This window comes from Saccostrea echinata, unplaced genomic scaffold, assembly GCF_033153115.1.
Source record: "Saccostrea echinata isolate AGI-Se365-2 ecotype Australia unplaced genomic scaffold, CSIRO_AGI_Sech_v1 ptg000052l, whole genome shotgun sequence".
NCBI classification, from domain to species: domain Eukaryota; kingdom Metazoa; phylum Mollusca; class Bivalvia; order Ostreida; family Ostreidae; genus Saccostrea; species Saccostrea echinata.
This window is the reverse complement of record NW_026889801.1, coordinates 13,753,637-13,774,316: the sequence shown is the minus strand read 5'-3', so window position 1 is coordinate 13,774,316 and position 20,680 is coordinate 13,753,637. Positions and strand designations below refer to the sequence as shown.

Below are 20,680 nucleotides of genomic sequence, written 5' to 3'. Positions count from 1 at the left end.
ATGAAAAACCACATTTTTATATTGCACATCAATAAAATCATGTATCTTAATCCTCTTGTGCGTATCATATATGTATTAAACAGGAATGAGAGGTTTTTGTTTCTTAGTATTAGTTTTAAATAAGAAATAAAGTTTGAGAGGGTTTTCTTGATTTCTATGGGGTATTCATCAGGATCATCCAATGATGAAATGCTCTCGTTTTCAGTTGCTACACTTAATTAACGACTAGTTCAAATAGAGCCGACTGCACTATAGAATCAGATAGTTCATCTGAAAACATAAATCATGTTTATATCTATAAAGAATGGCTAAAATTATCTCAATAAAATACAGTAAAATTACACTAGGTCTAATGCGTTCTTTATATATCAACGGGTCTTTGTGACGTCCTATAACCACAAAATCAAGAACGATAAGCGGGTAACAAATTTATCAAGTGCTCAAGAGTACAGCTTCGTTTCTCAGTTAAACAAAACAAATTTTTTTTGTACTAAACAAAATTTGACATTCTTTCATACCAATCTTTATGTTTAAAAAGTAAAATCCCTAGCGTTAAAAACTGTTTCGTATGACCTTGAAAGAAAAGTAATACTTTTAAAAATTTTATCGATTTTTTTTATTCTTTTTATAATTAAAGCTTTAGAAATAGTGCACGACTTTTATATAGGTTTTAAATAATGAATATATTTTATTTTTCCCTTAATTTTGACTTGTTATATCGTATAGTCAAGTTCATACTTGTATGTTTAAATGAAAAGAGAGAGAGAGAGAGAGAATTTTCAGAAGTATTATTCATGGCATGCAATATAATTGCTACATTTGTAAGTTACTTCAAACAAAACAGTCCGGTTGTAAAATGTTTACCAGTAGAATAAGAATCTACATGCATATTTAGGATGATATTGATCGATGCTCTTAAGAACTTTAAATTGATACCAAAGCTGATTTTGTTAATATACTAGTACGCAATTTTGGACACCTTGGGATGATGTACATTATCCTGTATAATTTTATTTTAGGACACTGTGCAGAATACAATGAAGGAGGGGGTGTTATACAGGAAAATTATCAAACAGATTGTACAAAATTTCCAAAACCTTGTCCAATAGAAAGTTATTCATCAGTTGATACATATAAATGTAAGTACGCTTTTGTGAATTTCGTAAAATACATACAGATCTATGGTACCAAAGAATGATATGCAGATTAATTTTAAGGTCACCCGAGTCACTCGGGTGACTTATTGCTATCCGTTTTCTTCCATCGGCGTGCGTCGTGTGTTGAGTGTTAACATTTGAACATTTTTATCTTCTTCTCTGAAACAACCGTTCACGGTAGCTCAGTCGGTAGAGCGCTCGCTCCGTGATCGGGAGGTCGTGAGTTCGAATCTCGGCCGCGACAGACCTAAGTCGATAAAAAATAGGTAGCAACTGTTCCTTCGCCATGCGCTCGGCACTTTGAAGTGAAAGTTGCGGGTCCTTCGGATGAGACCTTAAAAACCGAGGCCCCGTGTCACGGCAGGCGTTGGCACGATAAAGATCCCTCACTGCTCAATGGCCCTGAGTGCCGAGTAAAGGTCAAAATTTGAAGCCCTTCACCGGTATATGGTGACGTCTCTATATGAGTGAAAAATTCTCGAATGGGACGTAAAACAATATACAATCAATCAATCTTCTCTGAAACTACTCAACTAATTTCAACCAAATTTGGCATATAGCATCTATAGTTGAAGGGGAACAAAAATTGTGAGTTTCATGTCATGTGCAAGGGTGCTTCTTCAAGAATTTTGAATTTCAAAGCCCCTGGTGTTAGGCTGGACTCTAATGATTATATAGTGAAAATGCATTAATTTTTTGAAAATCCTCTCCTCTGCTCCTGGCTATTAGACCAATGAACCATGTCCATAGTTATGATTTGGAAGTGTGCCTCCAGCAAATTTGTGAATTTCACGGCTCCTGGGTCTGGGGTTCTGGTGTTAAGGTGAAGCTCTATTGTGTCAATAATTGATTTTGTAGTGAAAATGTATGAATGCCTTTCTACTCTGCTCCTGAGTATAAATGGTGCCTTTTTTCAAAATTGTTAATTTCATGGCCTCTGGTTTAAAACACGAACCAAATTCAATTGTGGGAAAGTTTGCAGGTGACCTGTAAGGTCCGTGGGGCTCTTGTTTCTTTAGAATATATTTTTTTTCACTGTAATAAAAAATTATACACTTATTATCACTACCATATACATAAACATGTATAGTGGAGATCCTATCATTTGCCTCAATCGTGAATGCATGGACTCTGAGAGGTCCAAGCAGAGAGTATAGTAATATAACTGCAATAATGCAGCTCTCTCCGATATTTTTATCTGGTGTTTACAGTTGAGGGCTACAATTCAAAAGGATCTTGGTGATGGTGAATATATATTTTTAAATATGGATGGCTGCAGGCAAAATAAATACCTTTCGCATTCTACTTCTTTCAAATAGAATTGATTTTTTATATAACACAAATAACCTATCCAGCCCTTTACCAGGTCAAGGAATCTACCTTATATGGATATTGTTTTTACTGCACACAGCGGTCCATGCTGCAAAAAATGGTCCAATCCAATGAGTGAACAGAATAAGGTCAAGTAAATATTGTTTACTTAATAAAATAGTCACTTACTGATAATTTGAGCCAAAATTTGTGCAGGAGTGAATCACTCCCGCACTTGTACCGTTACGGAGATCCTATCAAGGAGTTGCCCCCCCCCCCCTTTTAAAAAGGGCATTATTATTGCATAAAGGTGAGGTTAAACAGAAAGCTATGGGGGGAATTAAAGTATGTTTGCGCATACTCCAGATTGCATGAGAAATAGCCATCGGTGCAACTCGCCAGGGCAATTAAGTCATCCTGAACTCCTAGAACATCCTGCTACAATGTATTTAAAGTGATCTTGACAAATGTAGCGTAAATTATGTTTTATAATTTTCCCTTAATCAGAATGATCCATGTAACAAATAATTCTGAGTACCGTTTGTACGAGATCTCTTGGAAATGGAATAGAAAATAACACATGATTTCCACGGTGCGGGAAATTAAAATTAATATTATTTGTGTAGTTTTGTTTAAATACGAGCGCGCGGTTCAGATGAACAAAAAAATTATTGTTGTGGCCTTATGTTGTATTATACAAGTAAAGCTATTGAACCACACAATTTCATTACACTCAAGATGTATTTCTGATCATATTTTTATTAGAAATACATGTGCAAATGTATGTGTGAAATACACATTTCCGTCCCTTTTAGGACTTTTTTATTGTTTCTCCTTTACTTTAAACCGTATTAATTGCTATTTATTCCATGAACAATGTAAGTACAAGTTTTCCTTTCCTGCCACGTGCATTTAATGAAGGACATTTTTTTGATTGTTGGAAGATGCTTTAACCTATAACAAATGATATACTCAATACTCAATTTAGACTTAATACTCTTTCACAGATTGTACATTTCCGTGTTTTAACTAAAAAAAGAAGATTAATGTGTGTACTTAAACAATACCTTTTATATATGTCAATTATAAATATCGCTGCTTAGTCACTTCAGCAAGTAGATGAATAATTACAGTGAAGTGTTTAGAGAGTGATTTTGTTTGTTTGGAAATGACAATAAAAACTGATAAAGGTATAAATATGTCACATGTATACATCCTTATGTAGACTTGTGAATCCATTATAATACATAATGAAAGGGGGTTGGGCATGGTTGAAATGAGGGTGAAAAATGATCTGGGGGAAAAGTAAGTTTTGTTTAACTGATATTACAGTGAAGTATTACACTGAAAATGTCATAATATAATTCAGTACATGTATTACAGACGCAGATTGTTTCAATATTACCCCAAAGGAAATTCCACATACAACGGATATAAGTAGGGGAGAAGAACCTGTTCCCAAAAATATTACAGAATTTCCAACAAACAATGACTCCAACTCAAATTTTGAGTTACAAAGGTACATTTCGATCTTTTAGCATTGATTTATGATATAAGGAATGGCATGAGTGTTTCCGTTATCTTTGCATCTGTGGACTTTTGTTTTACTTGTTCAACCTTATTTAGATTCAAATTCAATACTTGAAATTAAAATCTGCAATTCTTGACAAATATTTCACTCAAAATTAATGAATTATTTAAATGAATATTTTTAAGTAATGTAGTTCGAATGCTGTTCAAATCAAGCCCAATTTTGGATGGAACCGAAGCATTGCTTCAAATTAAAGTTTAACATTACAATATAATATGTATTTAGAAACACATGTAAACCATATTGAATAAATAATCCTCCTCAGAACAAATAACATAAATAAGCACTATGAAATATTATTAGGCCAAACAAAAAAATATGTGTGGTTCCGGTTACATCTCCAAACAAGATGTGTTTGTGAAACACTGATGCCCCCGTATGGCAGCTTATGGCGAAGGTTAAAGTTTCTTCAAATGCAAGTCAAAATCCAGGCCAAAAGATAAGAAATGTTGATACCCAAAGAAAGGTCTTGTCTCGAGGAATACACCTATGAAATTTGAAAGACCTAGATACAACTGTTCAGAAGTTATGGCGAAGGTTAAAGTTTTTTGAATAAAAGTCAAACGTCAAGGTCAAGGTCAAAGTGGTTGGTATCCAAAGGAAGAACTTGTCACAAGGATTACATATGTGAAGTATGAAAGCCCTAGCACCAACCGTTCAAAAGTTATGGCCAAGGTTAAAGTTTTTCAAAAGTAGGTCAAACTCCTAGGTCAAGGTCAAAGGGTCAAAGTGGTTGGTATCCAAAGGAAGGTTTTGTCACAAGGATTACATATGTGAAGTATGAAAGCCCTAGCATCAACCATTCAAAAGTTATGGCCAAGGTTAAAGTTTTTCAAAAGTAGGTCAAACTCCTAGGTCAAGGTCAAAGGGTCAAAGTGGTTGGTATCCAAAGGAAGGTCTTGTCGCAAGGATTACATATGTGAAGTATGAAAGCCCTAGCACCAACCATTCAAAAGTTATGGCCAAGGTTAAAGTTTTTCAAAAGTAGGTCAAACTCCTAGGTCAAGGTCAAAGGGTCAAAGTGGTTGATATCCAGAGGAAGGTCTTGTCACAAGGAATACACATGTGAAGTTTGAAACCCTAAGCACCAACTGTTCAAAAGTTATGGCCAAGGTTAAAGTTTTTCAAAAGTAGGTCAAACTCCAAGGTCAAGGTCAAAAGGTCAGAGTTGTTGATATCCAAAGGAAGGCCTTGTCACAAAGAATACACATGTGAAGTTTGAAACCCTGAGCACCAACTGTTCAGAAGTTATGGCTAAGGTTAAAGTCTCATAAAATTTTGCAAAAGTAGGTCAAACTCCAAGGTCAAGGTCAAAAGGTCAAATATGATGGTACCCAAAGAAAGGTCTTGTCACAAGGAATACACATGTGAAATATGAAAGTCATAGCTCCAACCAATCAAAAGTTATGGGCAAGGTTAAAGTTGACAACAGACAGACAGACAAACAGACAAACGGACAAACAGACAAACAGACAGACAGGACAAAAACAATATACCCCCTGGATCTTTCGATCCGGGGGCATAAAAAATTAGGGTAGGTAGGTAGGGATTTTTTTTTTTTTTTTTTTTTTTTTTTTTTTTTTTTTTTTTTACAAAATGATTTTCTTAATTTTTTTAAAATAATACCTATCACTGCTTTGCAAGTGGCATTTAGATGTGGCGTGAGAATATACTAGTCAACATTGGTAGGGGACACCTACATGCTAGCTTGATTTGGATTTTTAACACCATCAAAAACTTGCACCATGTGTTGAAATGATGTTTTACAAGGAGGCCGCCATCGCTGAAACTAAAACTAATACTGGAGCCGATGATGGAAGTCGGGGAAAATTCTGGAAAAAATATGAAAATTGCTGGAAAAAAGTTTAGGGTCGGGGGTATAAAATAGGGACGGTCGGGTAACCAGAACCACACATATTTTTTTATTTGGCCTTATATATATTGTATATTAGTAATGAAAATGGCTTAGAAAGAAAAAATGATGTTAATACTGTAATTATGAATATAAACATTAGAATATGATCTGCAATGTCCAATTTGTAATTTATTGTATTTTCAACTTACCAGTATTTTTTTTGTCTCTGCATAAATGATAAATTTAAAAAAAAAAAATTAAAAAAAAAGTTTTAATCGCTTCATGAAAAATATGCCTAAGTGCAAATCTGTGTGATTTCCACATCAATAATTCACACTAAACATAAAAACATTCCTTATTTTTGCATTTTACATTTTAAATTCTTTATTGCATAATACACCCATATGGGTCAAGCAATACAATCCATAATTTAAAAAAACCCAAAGAACAATGAATGTATTTATACAATAGGCGCAATTTAAGTAATTTACACCTTATTTGTTACACTGATGTGGACCTTTTATTTCTTAATTCTAATGATTGTTTTATAAAAGTGCAAACAGCCGGTATAACTTCAATTGTTGGACTAAATATATATTCAAGTTTCTGTATATGGGTGATTTGAGATAGACCAAAAATATATTCAATGTTTGGGTTTCTTGCTGCCCTATATCGTCATATTTTTTTTAACGTCTCTGTAGCTTCATTGTGACGTCAACTTAGCGCAAGTTTCTTCGTGTATATTTCTACGCGTGAGTATGTATACACAAAAATGGTTTTCAAATCTATATCACAGTTGGCTTAGTAGAAAAACACAACAAATGTAAATATTTAAAGATAATTTTAGTATGATATTAACATACATATGCAAGCTGTTGTTCATTTCAAATACTAACAAAAAAGCAACTTTTATAACATGCTTAAATGTAATTAATGCACCTATAAATAGTTAACAGGAAAATCTTTCTCTTATCTTTGTGCCATGTTTTACTGTGTGTCATTTTAACTCTTTATACTTGAAGTAGCTTTTCTGCCAGAAGTATACAATTAGTCTATTATAATAATGTTTTTTTTTATCCATACGATGTTAAAAGTGTCTTGAACTCTGTCTGGAGCATGCTAAATATATGCCTTATTTTTTTTTTCTTTTTTCTGCTCTTTTGTGTTTGTGCACTAAATGCATATTTAAATACAAATATACCTTTTTTATAAGCTTGCCCTTCATTGTCTTTAATTTTCATACCAACTAAATATATAATCACTTGAAAATCTGTATTTGTGTTAAGATGGTATATACGGGTATATTTCATTGCTCCCTGAAACATGCAGAGTTGAATACACAGATACGGGACAGAGAGAACTTAGGGCGACTGCCGAAGAAAGCGACGTGAACGGAGTCTATTAAAAGAATGGAAGATCACCTTTTAAATGTATTACTGGCCATTTATCATGGTTACATATACATATAATAGCTGTTTAAAGTAGTATTTTGTGTTTTTGTTAGAGATGACCAAAAGTTTACACTGATGACATGGGCGTCGGAAAGAGGGGGGGGAGGGGGAGGGGTAGGCCCCTTTTTCTTTTCCACACATACACACACACCCTCACACACACACACACACACACACACTTTTTTTGCAAAGATAGACATAATATAGGCATTGAAAATTGGAGCTTAGTCACCAAACATTTTTTGTTGGTTTACCCCCCCCCCCCCAATACACACACACTTTCACCCCTCCCCCACTTTCAATTTGCTTCCGATGCCTATGGATGAGGATTAAGATCTTAAGATTTACATTATAAAAATATTACATTAAAAGTAAAAAAAAAAAGAAGATAGAAATAGCCACCCATTTCTACACCCACATGTTAGTATTACTCGTGTTTAAATGCAAAATTAATTATTCTTTTTTGTCTGTTATAGGGATTTAGCTATTACTTTTGGCGTGGTGTTACCCCTCTTGTCTCTGATATTGATTATGCTAACATATGTTTGGATTGATAGAAAGAAGAATACAAGTAAGTAGGTACATATGATTAAGTATCGAAATATTTTGCTTTAGAAATATCCTATTCAGGTACCTTTAAGACACTAGTGACTTGTACGACATCAGACGCTTTGTTTTACATGTGATTACACGTTTTTATATAATATTTCTTCTATCTTGATCTTGTTTTTTCCTTTCAACATAAGATTTATAACACTAAAAAGACAGCATTTCAATGGAATCTATTGAATGCAATAATCGCTTGTTTTATATTAACTTAATATTATTTATTTCGCTATTTTGCATACTTTTATGATGAAATGTTGGGGGGGGGGGGGGGTTATGGTTTTTATATACTTTGAAAAATTACTTCCCCAAGATCATCAAATATCACAAATTTCGATAGCTAAACGTTTACTTAGAATGTTGGTAAATTATTTAATCAAAGATTTGAAATATCACTTCAAATATTGTGGAATTGTGAAATATCGAGGGAAAGGTGAACTTTGCTGGTTGACTGCACCAAAATCTTGCTTTAATGTTGATTATCGCGCAGAAATTAACTTATATATAGAGTGAGGGAAGAAGCCAACCCGAATTTACCAAATATTTAAATAAATTATTATATCCTTTCCCCTGAGATACGCTTTCTTAATTTTTGAAGTTTTCAGCATAACTTAAGCTTAACAGATTTTTTTAATGTTGAATATTTGTATACGCTGAAGAGTGTTTCATATCAAGTTAAGTATGTATTTTTTCTTGCGAAGATGAAATTGACTAATGTGTGATTATTTTCTTGTAGAGAAGGCCTACCACTCTGTCAGGTAAAAAAAAATTAAAAAGTTAATTTTTTTTATATCAGTCAAGCTAGACCTTTACATGTATATCATTTTATTTTTATTTTTTATGCCCCGCCATGAATATGGCCGGGGCATATAGGTTTGTCATGTCCGTCTTCCGTCCTTCTGTCTGTCCTTCCGTCACACTTTGCGTTTAGCTCTGTTCAAAGCTCAGTTTCACAGAAACTATCCAAGATATTTTTATCAAACTTCATATGCTGAGAGCTATGCAACTGCATCAACATTTTTTGACCTTGACCTTTCCTTTGACCTTGACCTCACTTTTCTTAAATTAGTGTTTAGCCCAGTTTTAAAGATACCATTCAAGATAGTGTAATCAAACTTCATATGTTGATACATACTGATGTAAGCCATTAAACTGCATCAACATATTATTACGTTGACCTTTCTTTTGACCTTGACCTCACTTTTCTTAAATTAGTGTTTAGCTCAGTTTTAATGAAACAATTCAAGATATTTTTAATTAACTTCATATGCTGATACATACTGATGAGAGCTATTCAACTGCTTTAATATATTTTACCTTGACCTTTCCTTTGACCTTGACCTCACTTTTCTTAAATTACTGTTTAGCTCAGTTTAAAGATACCATTCAAGATAATTTTATCAAACTTCATTTGCTGATAGGTATTGATGAGAGCTATTCAACTGCATCAACATTTTTGACCTTGACCTTTCCTTTGACCTTGACCCCACTTTTCTTAAATAAGTGTTTAGCTCAGTTTTAAAGATACCATTCAAGATAGTATAATCAAACTTCAAATGTTGATACATACTGATGTAAGCTATTCAACAGCATCAACATTTTATGACCTCGACCTTTCTTTTGACCTTAACTCACTTTTTTTTAAATTAGTGTTTAGCTCAGTTTTAATGAAACAATTCAAGATATTTTTAATAAACTTCATGCTGATACATACTGATGAGAGCTATTCAACTGCATCAATATTTTTTACCTTGACCTTTCCTTTGACCTTAGACCTCACTTTTCTTAAATTAGTGTTTAGCCCAGTTTTAAAGATAGCATTTAAAATAGTGTTATCAAACTTTATATGCTGATACATACTGATGAGAGCTATTCAACTGCATCAACATTTTTTGACCTTGACCTTTCCTTTGACCTTGACCTCACTTTTTTTAAATTATTGTTTAGCTCAGTTTTAAAGATACCATTCAAGATAGTGTAATCAAACTTCATATGTTGATACATACTGATGTAAGCTATTCAACTGCATCAAAATTTTTGATCTTGACCTTTTCTTTGACCTCACTTTTCTTAAATTAGTGTCAAACTTCATATGCTGATACATACTGATGTAAGCTATTCAACTGCATCAATATTTTTTCACCTTGACCTTTCCTTTGACCTTGACCTCACTTTTCTCAATTTGTGTTAAAATGTTGATTTACTAATATACACTTGGCGGGGCATTCATGTCCTATGGACATATTTCTAGTTTATTTATTGTATAAATCATAACTTTTAACTAAGTAAATATACTAGTTGATGCATGCCTTCACGTTTTTGTGCACTTGAAATTAAAAAAAAGATACCGTTCTATTATTCTGTAGACAAAGGATATAAAGGATGATAAAGTGCTTTTCTAAAAAAGAAAATTATTTTATTGCAATTAACCAAAAATATTGAAGTACGTATTTTTCTGAGGAGCAGAATCAATTTCACAAAAGTTAGCAAAATGAATTTATTGTTTAAATGCATGAGACTGGCATCCTCAATTTAACACTGGAAAATAAGGTTTAATTTTGGACTTTTTAGGTCAACAGAGTCACTCAGGTGACCTATTCCTATCAATTTTTCTCCGTTGGCGTTCATTTTCAGATGTGATTGTTCCTTAAAATGTAAAATTTTGTTTTCTCGAACTGCTAAACCAATTTCAACCAATTTAGGCACATGGCATACATAAGTGTAGGTTTTTTTTTTTTTTTTTTTTGAAAATGTACTCTGATCCTGGGTATAAAGCAAACAAACTAAGTGCAAAGTTATGACAAGCAAAGGTTTCTCTTCTAAAATTGTGAAATTTGTGGCATGATCAGTGGTTTTGGTATTGGGGGGGGGGGGGCACTCCATTGATTTCATGTATATAGTAAAAAATAAATTATTTCTTTGAAAATATTTTGCTTCTGCTCCCTGGTATTCAGCAAACAAACTAAGAGCAAGTAAATGATGAGCTAGGGTGCCTCTTCCAAAATTGTGCATTTTAAGGACCCTTGATCATTGATTCTGATCCGGGGTTTGTTGAATGTGTAGTCAAACACTTTATTATTATAATTTTTTTTACTTTAATGTTTTTGATGGTCAGGAAGACTTATTGATAATAGAGAAATAAAAATTGCTTTAAAATGCCTTTTCTTTATACATTAAATGTTCTTCAAAGACCAAGAGAGGTCAGTGTGAGAGGGAATGATATGTGTTTACTAATAGCACTCAAGTACTCTTGTTTTAGATATTTTACATGGTAATAGTGACTAATTTGGGCAAATACAAATAAACAGATCCAGTTTAAGTTTTATAAAGGAGTACTAGACTAATTATTATTTTGATGATCCCTGATCAACCAATTTCTTTTAGTTTTGGGCAACGTAGCGTCATCTATCAATTTGTTTTAAGCTATGGAAACATTACAGTGTTGCGTTATACTCGGGTGACCTTTAAGGCACCGAGCCTCTAGTTAAGTCTATAAGACACAATTGATATGCACGCATCACTGTTACAATGTAAGGGTTACTGAACAGTACTGAACAGCCCCATGTATGTAAAATCTTACTGTAGTATATCTGTCATTAGTTATTTCGAATTTATAAAAACTGGTTAAGGAGTATCTTATGCGTCACTATGCTCACTATGCTTACTTTTTCAGAAGTGATTTTTATGTCAGACCATGATATGAAAAAAAATAACACAGGAATAGGAAGAGTAATAATTTATTAGCACAACATAAAAATGAAATATGAAGTATATATGAAAATAATATTTAGTGGTATACATGTACCTATTCAAATCATATTAGAAAACATAATAAAGCGCATCTTCCTAAGTCAGAATATCACAATGTTATATGTGCTTGTAAGAAAAGAAAACATCAATTAGCAAGAGATATTTCTCTCGTCAATATTTTTCCAATAAAAAAATATGTAATACTAATAAAAATTCTACATATGGTACTTGATACATTAAAGCATATTTAAAATGGTCCATATAAAGACTGAAGGGGTTTTAAAACTGGATTTAAGGGTCCTCCACACACCCCCAGCTTATGTTATCACATTACTGAGCATTACTTTAAACAAGCATATCAATTTATACTGATTTATTAAATATTTAATGTCATAAGTTTGAAGATATTTTTATGCCCCCGGATCGAAAGATCCCGGGGGTATATTGTTTTTGTCCTGTCTGTCTGTTTGTCTGTTTATCTGTTTGTCTGTTTGTCTGTTTGTCCGTTTGTCTGTTTGTCTGTTCGTCCGTTTGTCTCTTTGTCTGTTTGTCTGTCTGTCTGTTGTCAACTTTAACCTTGCCCATAACCTTTGATTGGTTGGAGCTATGACTTTCATATTTCACATGTGTATTCCTTGTGACAAGACCTTTCTTTGGGTACCATCATATTTGACCTTTTGACCTTGACCTTGGAGTTTGACCTACTTTTGCAAAATTTTATGAGACTTTAACCTTCCATAACTTCTGAACAGTTGGTGCTTGGGGTTTCAAACTTCACATGTGTATTCTTTGTGACAAGGCCTTCCTTTGGATATCAACAACTCTGACCTTTTGACCTTGGAGTTTGACCTACTTTTGAAAAACTTTAACCTTGGCCATAACTTTTGAACAGTTGGTGCTTAGGGTTTCAAACTTCACATGTGTATTCCTTGTGACAAGACCTTCCTCTGGATATCAACCACTTTGACCCTTTGACCTTGACCTAGGAGTTTGACCTACTTTTGAAAAACTTTAACCTTGGCCATAACTTTTGAATGGTTGATGCTAGGGCTTTCATACTTCACATATGTAATCCTTGTGACAAAACCTTCCTTTGGATACCAACCACTTTGACCCTTTGACCTTGACCTAGGAGTTTGACCTACTTTTGAAAAACTTTAACCTTGGCCATAACTTTTGAACGGTTGGTGCTAGGGCTTTCATACTTCACATATGTAATCCTTGTGACAAGTTCTTCCTTTGGATACCAACCACTTTGACCTTGACCTTGACGTTTGACTTTTATTTAAAAAACTTTAACCTTCGCCATAACTTCTGAACAGTTGTATCTAGGTCTTTCAAATTTCATAGGTGTATTCCTCGAGACAAGACCTTTCTTTGGGTATCAACATTTCTTATCTTTTGGCCTGGATTTTGACTTGCATTTGAAGAAACTTTAACCTTCGCCATAAGCTGCCATACGGGGGCATCAGTGTTTCACAAACACATCTTGTTTCCTATTGAGATTTGATACGTGGCGCAAAACATTTCGTTTTTTTTTTCCTATGGTATATTATTACAGTAAGCTTACAAAACAACCACAAAATCTTACCTTTATCAGTCAACATATTTTTAAAAGAAAGTAATAAAAGTTACAAATAAATAAATACAACTCATTTTCTCTAAAATTCTCATGGAGAAAAAATTAAGGAAGACTCCTGATAGTATAGAAGAAACACTAATAAATTAATTTCCAACGAGAAATTGAATTAAAATAAAATTTATTGATGTAGAAAAAATATTTTCAAAATCTTTGGTATCAAATGAATGTTCCTTTTTAGAGTTATCTTTCCTGTTGCCCGGGACTCAAAAACTTTAGTAAGTCTCCGTATATGTCATCATACTCAAGTTATTCAGATCAGGACAGAGCTATGTAAATGAGCAAAGCTAGAAATGCACACTATTTATCAATATTTATAAACACACGATGAAATAGCTATTACTGAAACGCACAAATCAGTGTGCAAAAATATCAACTTTCACAACAGACTTTGTTTACGGTATCGCAGTTGATTGTATAAATAACCTAAAACTTTTTTCGTAGATGTACTGGTACCTGTTAATTACGAGTTATTTTGCAACATAAACACAAAGGTCTGCTGTTCCTTTTTTGAAAATCTCGACATCTTTTTCTTTCGGTCACGCCGTGATCATGCCATGTGTTCATTATTAATGATTAGGATGTCGCTCTCAGTTTACTGCATACTTTCCGCTTGACAAAACCTTTATCTTCAAAGTGTTTCAAAGACTCCCTTACAGGCGGTGCCACAGGGACTTGAGACAATCTTAGCAAAATCGGATATATAGTATAATAGGGGAGAAGGGACCTAACGAGCCGCCATTAATTCCTCGGTGCCTCGCTTCAAACTCTAAAAACTTCGATTTTTGTTAAAAACCCATGAAACAGTTTTGCCAGTCGAAAGGCAGAATGTTGTCCTTTATTGTCATAAATTGATCATTTACCTTACTTCATTAAAACTTAGAAAAAAAATATTCGAACTTCCGAGAATTAGGTCACCGTCGTTAACCCTACATCATTTTTTCCATGCACTTTTCGTGCGTTACCTTAATTTTTCCACACTTGTTATCTGTTGCACTCTTTCTTAGAGCAATGTTTAAAAATATAACTGCTTTTGGTCATCCTCACAATATTTGAGGGACCGTTGATCGTCCGTCTTGAAAGATCAGCTCCATTTTCACCCTCGATTAGGCTCAGAGTTCAATCGGGTCAGCCATATTTGATTCCGTAAACAACTAGTAATATTATCCAATCGTGTTTCACCGTTTAAACTTGAGTCATTCAGTGTGTATTTTATTCAATATGGTTGACGTCTATCCAATTAAAATAATTGTTTATATTGATTTAAACGATAAACAACAAATGTTACATAAACTGCGATTGGATAATGCAAGGTGGCATCAAAGGTTATTTCCCGACTATGCCTTAATCGCATTGGTCAATATTTTAATGAGCTGAAATATTCTCGTCTCATGCAACTATGGTCAGAATGGGAGAGGATCATACATTTTAACCGTGGTTTGTGACGATATAAATGTATTATTATACAAATCATCTCTGAATTACTGGATTTATTCAAACACATTTCATGTTACTTGGGAAGCAATATTGCAAAAAATAACTTTTAATAGAAGATTCCTCTTTATTGTAGGATGACTGAACAAGGAGAACTAAAAGACACTTGAGAAATTGAGACAAAATGATCGTCACATGTTTAGTTCTGGAAAAGAACCAGCATTTTACAACGTGTCACGATATGATTCTAAATATAAGTGATAGGATTCTTTTTTTTTTTTCAAAGTTTACTCACAAAGCGAAGATAAACTTTTCACACTGACTTTAATGTTACGTTGTGTTGAGCTGCGAATGCTCCATTACTTGAGAATGTTGGAATAAATGTCAAGAAGTTGAAATGATTTAATTGATTTAATAAACCTCGATAGTGACCGTGAAAGTTTGCATTTTAAAAATGGAACCTTGTATTTGAAATTTCAATTTGGAAAGGACAAGATTAGTAACGGCTGAATTTTACCCATTATTTGATATAAAAAATCAGAACACAGTTGAAATTGTAACTAATATATTGTAAAATGAAGCTTGTTTTTTAAAATAAAAACAGCACTCATTTTGATTCATGGCGTACATAAAGTCTATAGCTAAAAGATGATGCTGAATTTCCTCAGTTCCGATATAATTTCGTCAAATCTGAGATACTTTTCACTTCGTGAAACATAGAGCGAAAGCTTACTATCTGAGATTTTTATACAATGCAAGATGCATTTCATACTAGTGCATAAGATATAAATTTGGTAGATGGGCAAATTTGTGCTCTGTATTTTCTTAACCAAATTAAATGAAAATTGATGAAAAGGTTGAAGGGACTTAACACTCTATTTTGGGTCTTTTTTCAAACCCTCTACCAAGCTGGAAAGGATAGACATATGCTCGATTATATTAGCAAAACATTTGTACAAAAGCATTACTTGGTGTCAAGATTAAATATTGAAGCAACGATAGATGCATTAATGTCGCCTTCCGGAATTTGAAATCTACCCAGAGTGGATTGTAGATCACCAAATCGATATTCAAAGGAGGTGGGACTATAGATTACCTTTCTCTCCCTCTCTCTCTCTCCCTCTCTTTAGTTTGAATATGTTTATGGTAGTTTACAACAATTGCAGCGTTATCTATCTAAAAAAAATTTTGGTAAATATTGTAAGGACACTCAAAATTATAGCAACATTTTTTAAGTTGTTCTATTCTGCAGATCAACCAAATCCGCTGCTATGACGTAAATTAGATCGAGGAAAAGTTCTAGAATATTTTTAATAAGTACACTCGCAGCTGGACAACACATTGTGAAAAGTAATATTCTACGTATCAATGGAGGTCACACAAGGGTTAATCCATTCATAACCATGGAACTGAGAAATTTGTTTTGAACACTTATTTTGTAAAATTAAGTATGAGTGCATGTTTGTTTGCTCGTTTTGGAATGCTATAAACTCGGGCTATATCTGAATATTTAAGATAACAGACCTGTTTACTCTTACGATTTCGCCGTATTTTGTAGGGATTTTGAGTCCAAAATACGTCTCACGTTTTGCTATAATAAAAATACGGAAATCGGGAAATTCTTTCATTTGGATTTAGCAGCTAGTTTTCGTTATGATGTCTCCGTTTGACGCTTTTTAATCGCTAAAAAAGAGTGATGTCGGGTTGCCAAAACGCGGTGGTTTAAAAATGACAGAAACCACTCGAAAGAAAGCAAGGTATTATGTTTTTCTTTGTTATTAAACCATGTTTATTTTTGGTAATCCGAAATGTAGTTGTTTTTTAGTAATATATGTACAATCGATGAAAAGTGAAATCTTACGGGGAAATGCCAAATCTCACTGACAAATCTAATAAAAAATACTGAGAGACAACAATATGGGTAAACAGGTCTGAGATAATATAGGTGGCTTCGAAACATGACACTTTGTCAGTTGATTCACCCAGGGTTCTCGGAGTGTTTTAACCAAAATAAAGGTCATGATGACCTTCTTCTGGAATTTCAAGGCTTAATCTAAGTATACAACTATACAGAATACTTAGAAGCTTCAAGTAGAAGTGATAGGTTGTACAATTAATTAAAAGAGCGATTCAAGGTCCTTGGGCCTCTTGTTTATTTTGATGAATTATGTTGCCATGGTTACTAAAATCAATTTTTTTGTAATTTTTTTAAAAGGCTATTCTTCTTGTAGTTTTATTCTGTTTTCAATAACTCATGCCACAAAAAGAGACTAAGCCAAGACTATGCCAAGGAATTTTGGTAGTTGATAGTGCCCCCTCCCCCCAACTGAAAATGTATGATTGTGCCCCCTTAAAGTGAAATTGCTTCCTACGGGCCTGATTAGGGCACATAGCACTTTTTCCGGGGGAGGGGGGGGGGAGGTGTAAAAAATACAGGCTAAATAAATAATACTAAATAATATATTTTAAAAAATAAAGAATAATTTAGTAAATTAGATAAATAAATAAACAAGGAGTTTATCTACTAGAAACTCAAATTCTTACACCCTGCGTGTAAATTAGTGGGGCATATTATGCTTTTCTAAGCAAAAAAGTTCCGTACTATTTTAGGCTTTCGGTGTGACTTCTGTGACTGAATTATATATGTAAACTTAATATTCCGTTTTTATTCCTATTTATAGATGTCACAGAAGTTTGCAGTTTATTCGATAATCATGATTTGAAATTGCCATTGAGGAAATAAAAAGGTGATTAATATTGTGTACACTTTGAAATGTTCCCCTTATTTAAAGTCCGAAGTCTGAAGTCTGTAATCCATTGTCCGCTATTCCGCAGATGTCCAATTTTAGACACATACTCGGCACTCAGAGACATTGACAAGTGTTGGATCTTTATTGTGCCAGTATCTTCAAAATTGAACGTACACTATGTACTGAAACTTTCACATAAGTATTATCTCTTCTGACATAGTAGTTCTTGGATAGAGGATTTTGAAAGAATGTTTCTTATATACTCTATAAAAGACTTTGATCACCTATTGTAACCCAGCCTTTCCCAAGACATTATCTGAATAAAACTGAATCTACACTTTATAATGAAGCGTTCACATAAGTTTAAACTTATGTGATAAAATTGTTCTTGAGAAAATTTTTAACAGATGTCTCTAAATTTTCACTGAATCTACACTTTATAATGAAGCGTTCACGTAAGTTTAAACTTCTGTGATAAAATTGTTCTTGAGAAAATTATTAACAGATGTCTCTAAAGGATGAGTGCACTTAAGCTATGAGAGTTGGGTCCCGGCGTTTTGCGCAAAATAAAATTCAGAGTTCATAAACTTTATGTTTTATAGGTATTAAACAATGTCTTAAGAGTAGGTTTTGGTATATTATATTACATGAAAGTATCGTGCCGTCATATGTTTCCGATAGTCATATGTTTCCGATAGTCTATTTTCGTCGCGTGAGTTTTCCCTTAAATGACGTCATATTTGTAATTACTAAGGACACCTGACGTAGGGAATCTCGCAACATCAATATATGCAAAAGATCGATAATATGCTGCGTGCAAAGGTAAATATCATAAAAATAATGCAATCAGTGGTAAAAATACTCATTTTTCTTATTACCAAAAATTGTGGTCATCAAAATAGTCTGAAAACCCTTTTAATTCGCACTGTATCTAAAGACGCTCATCATCTGACAAAATACACTTCCGGTGAGGTATTTTGGTATTGAAATTAATCATGTGACTCTATTAGTTTTTCTATGTATGGAAGCCTAAAACCGTCATAAAATTAGATGATTTGCGTAAATAACGTCACTTTTTTGTAATATTTTAGGCTGTATCAAATAAAAGAAAACGTTGTTATTCCCCATCTGCACTTGTCAGGGCATATCAGTCAGTGAAACAAGATGGAGTCCCTGTATATAGGGCAGCTAAGGAACATGCTGTTCCCTTAACTACTCTTAAGCTACTCTTACAGCTAAGGAACATGCTGTTCCCTTAACTACTCTTAGAGACCGTGTTGACAATAGGGTTAACATTGATTGTACAAAAACTGGTCCAGAGCCACTTCTGTCTCAGTTTGAGGAGGCCAAACTTGTAAACCATTTGAAAGAATTAGCTTCTGTTGGATATGGTTATACAAGGACAGAAGTACTCACCATGGCAACAGATTATGCCATTCATCTTGGAAAGAAACGGATGGAAGAAAAATGCTTAAGCAAGCAATGGTTCTACAGTTTTATGGGCAGATGGCCAGAATTAAGAGTTGTTAAACCATCAAGTTTGTCGGAATTAAGGGCCAGATGTGCATCAGAAACTTCAATAAGATCATACTTCAGTGAACTTGAATCAATTCTTGATAAGTATAACTTAAAGGATAAGCCCCATTTGATATATAACATCGATGAAAAGGGAATGAATACCGAGTTTAAGCCCCGTAATATAGTTGCAGGAAAAGGATACCATCCTCAAACTGTTATGTCAGAAAAAAGTAAAACAATTACAGTTATCGGTGCTGGGAATGCACTAGGAAATCAAATCCCGCCATACTTTGTTTTTCCAGGTCAGCGGATGATGCCGGAACTTTTGAGAGGGAAATCCGTTGGTGCTGACGGAACGATGACACCTAGCGGATGGTCAAACTCTGAAGTTTTCCGTTCGTATATGAAAAACCACTTTTTAAAGTATGTTCAAGGTCGAGATCAGTCTGCGACTATACTTGCCCTTTATGACGGTCACAGAAGCCACATTTCTTTAGATCTAATAGATTGGGCTAAAAACAACAATGTTATTCTATTTGTTCTGCCTCCTCACTGCTCACATATTTTGCAACCAATGGATGTAGGTTGCTTTGGACCCTTTCAACTAAAATACAATCAGGAATGTCTATCTTTTTCACGTTTGAATCACAAAACAGTCACCCGTTATGATGTATGTGCTCTTGCTTGCAAAGCCTACACTGCTGCCTTGTCGCCAACCAATATTCAGGCAGCATTTTCAAAATCTGGTATCTATCCTTTTCAATCAGCCGATAGCATGATAGAAAAACTATAGCAAAAAATTACTCCATCAATCCTCTACCAAAATGAAACAGGAGATAATCTTGAAATTAAAACTGAAGAAAAAAATACCACTGAACCAAATGAACTTGCAACATCAAAAATGACATCTGCAAATTCAGACACAGCCTGCAGAGAGAAACAAACAAATTGCACTGGAGATAGTAACCTATCAAATAATGAAGATTTCTTTTCAAAGAAAGGGGGAGAAGTTCAATGTAAAATTGAAAACTTAAAAAAGAAGAGAAGAAATATCAGTCATGTATTGGAGGGAAAGCTGTAACTGAGGATGAAACACTTGGGAAAATGAGAGAATATTTAAACAATACTGCTAAAAAACCAAAAAAATCATGCAACAAATTAACTTCTAAAAGTACAAAAACTGTGAGAAAACCAATCAAAAATAAACAAAGAAGAACAAGAAGTGTATCGCATCATCGGACTCTCAACAGCCTGGACCATCTTGTATCAACCTTACTGATTCAGATGATTATATTCTAAACTCAGATGAGGAAGAACATGAATCGCAGATGAGTGAAAATGAGAAGTGTTGCGTTTGTAAAAATTTCTATGTGAAGTCAAGAAATGTGTATGAAATTGCTATTGTCAAATGGGCTCAGTGTGAGTCATGTGGACACTGGGTTCATCTCCAGTACTGTTCACCTGTTCGTGTTGTCAGGAAAAATACACCATTTAATTGTCCATGCTGTGAATAGATAATATCTACAAAATATAATTGCAATTGAAACAATTGTGCACTTAAAGAAAATGGTTAACTCACTGAAACATCCATTTTCCAAGCATTATTATTATGCTAGCA

General features: G+C 33.7%; 2 protein-coding genes across 3 annotated transcripts in view; both read left to right on the top strand.

Annotated features, from left to right (window-relative positions):
- Positions 1-15,192, top strand: part of LOC133203866 (uncharacterized) — a 53,735-nt gene extending 38,543 nt beyond the window's left edge. Inside the window, exons 6-10 of one of the 2 annotated variants that reach the window (XM_061339665.1) lie at positions 1,020-1,139; positions 3,852-3,987; positions 7,842-7,940; positions 8,708-8,729; positions 14,931-15,192. In XM_061339665.1, the coding sequence (XP_061195649.1) occupies positions 1,020-1,139; positions 3,852-3,987; positions 7,842-7,940; positions 8,708-8,729; positions 14,931-14,939 (386 nt within the window). In that variant the 3' untranslated portion in view covers positions 14,940-15,192. The remainder of the gene's footprint in view (positions 1-1,019; positions 1,140-3,851; positions 3,988-7,841; positions 7,941-8,707; positions 8,730-14,930) is intronic. The other variant, XM_061339663.1, reaches the window with a different exon arrangement.
- A 2,794-nt stretch (positions 15,193-17,986) lies between these two features.
- On the top strand, positions 17,987-19,855 carry LOC133203978 (uncharacterized). Its single transcript, XM_061339768.1, has 2 exons — positions 17,987-17,999; positions 18,780-19,855. Exons 1-2 carry the CDS (start codon positions 17,987-17,989, stop codon positions 19,853-19,855), a joined length of 1,089 nt encoding a protein of 362 aa, XP_061195752.1.
- The last annotated feature ends 825 nt before the right edge of the window (positions 19,856-20,680 follow it).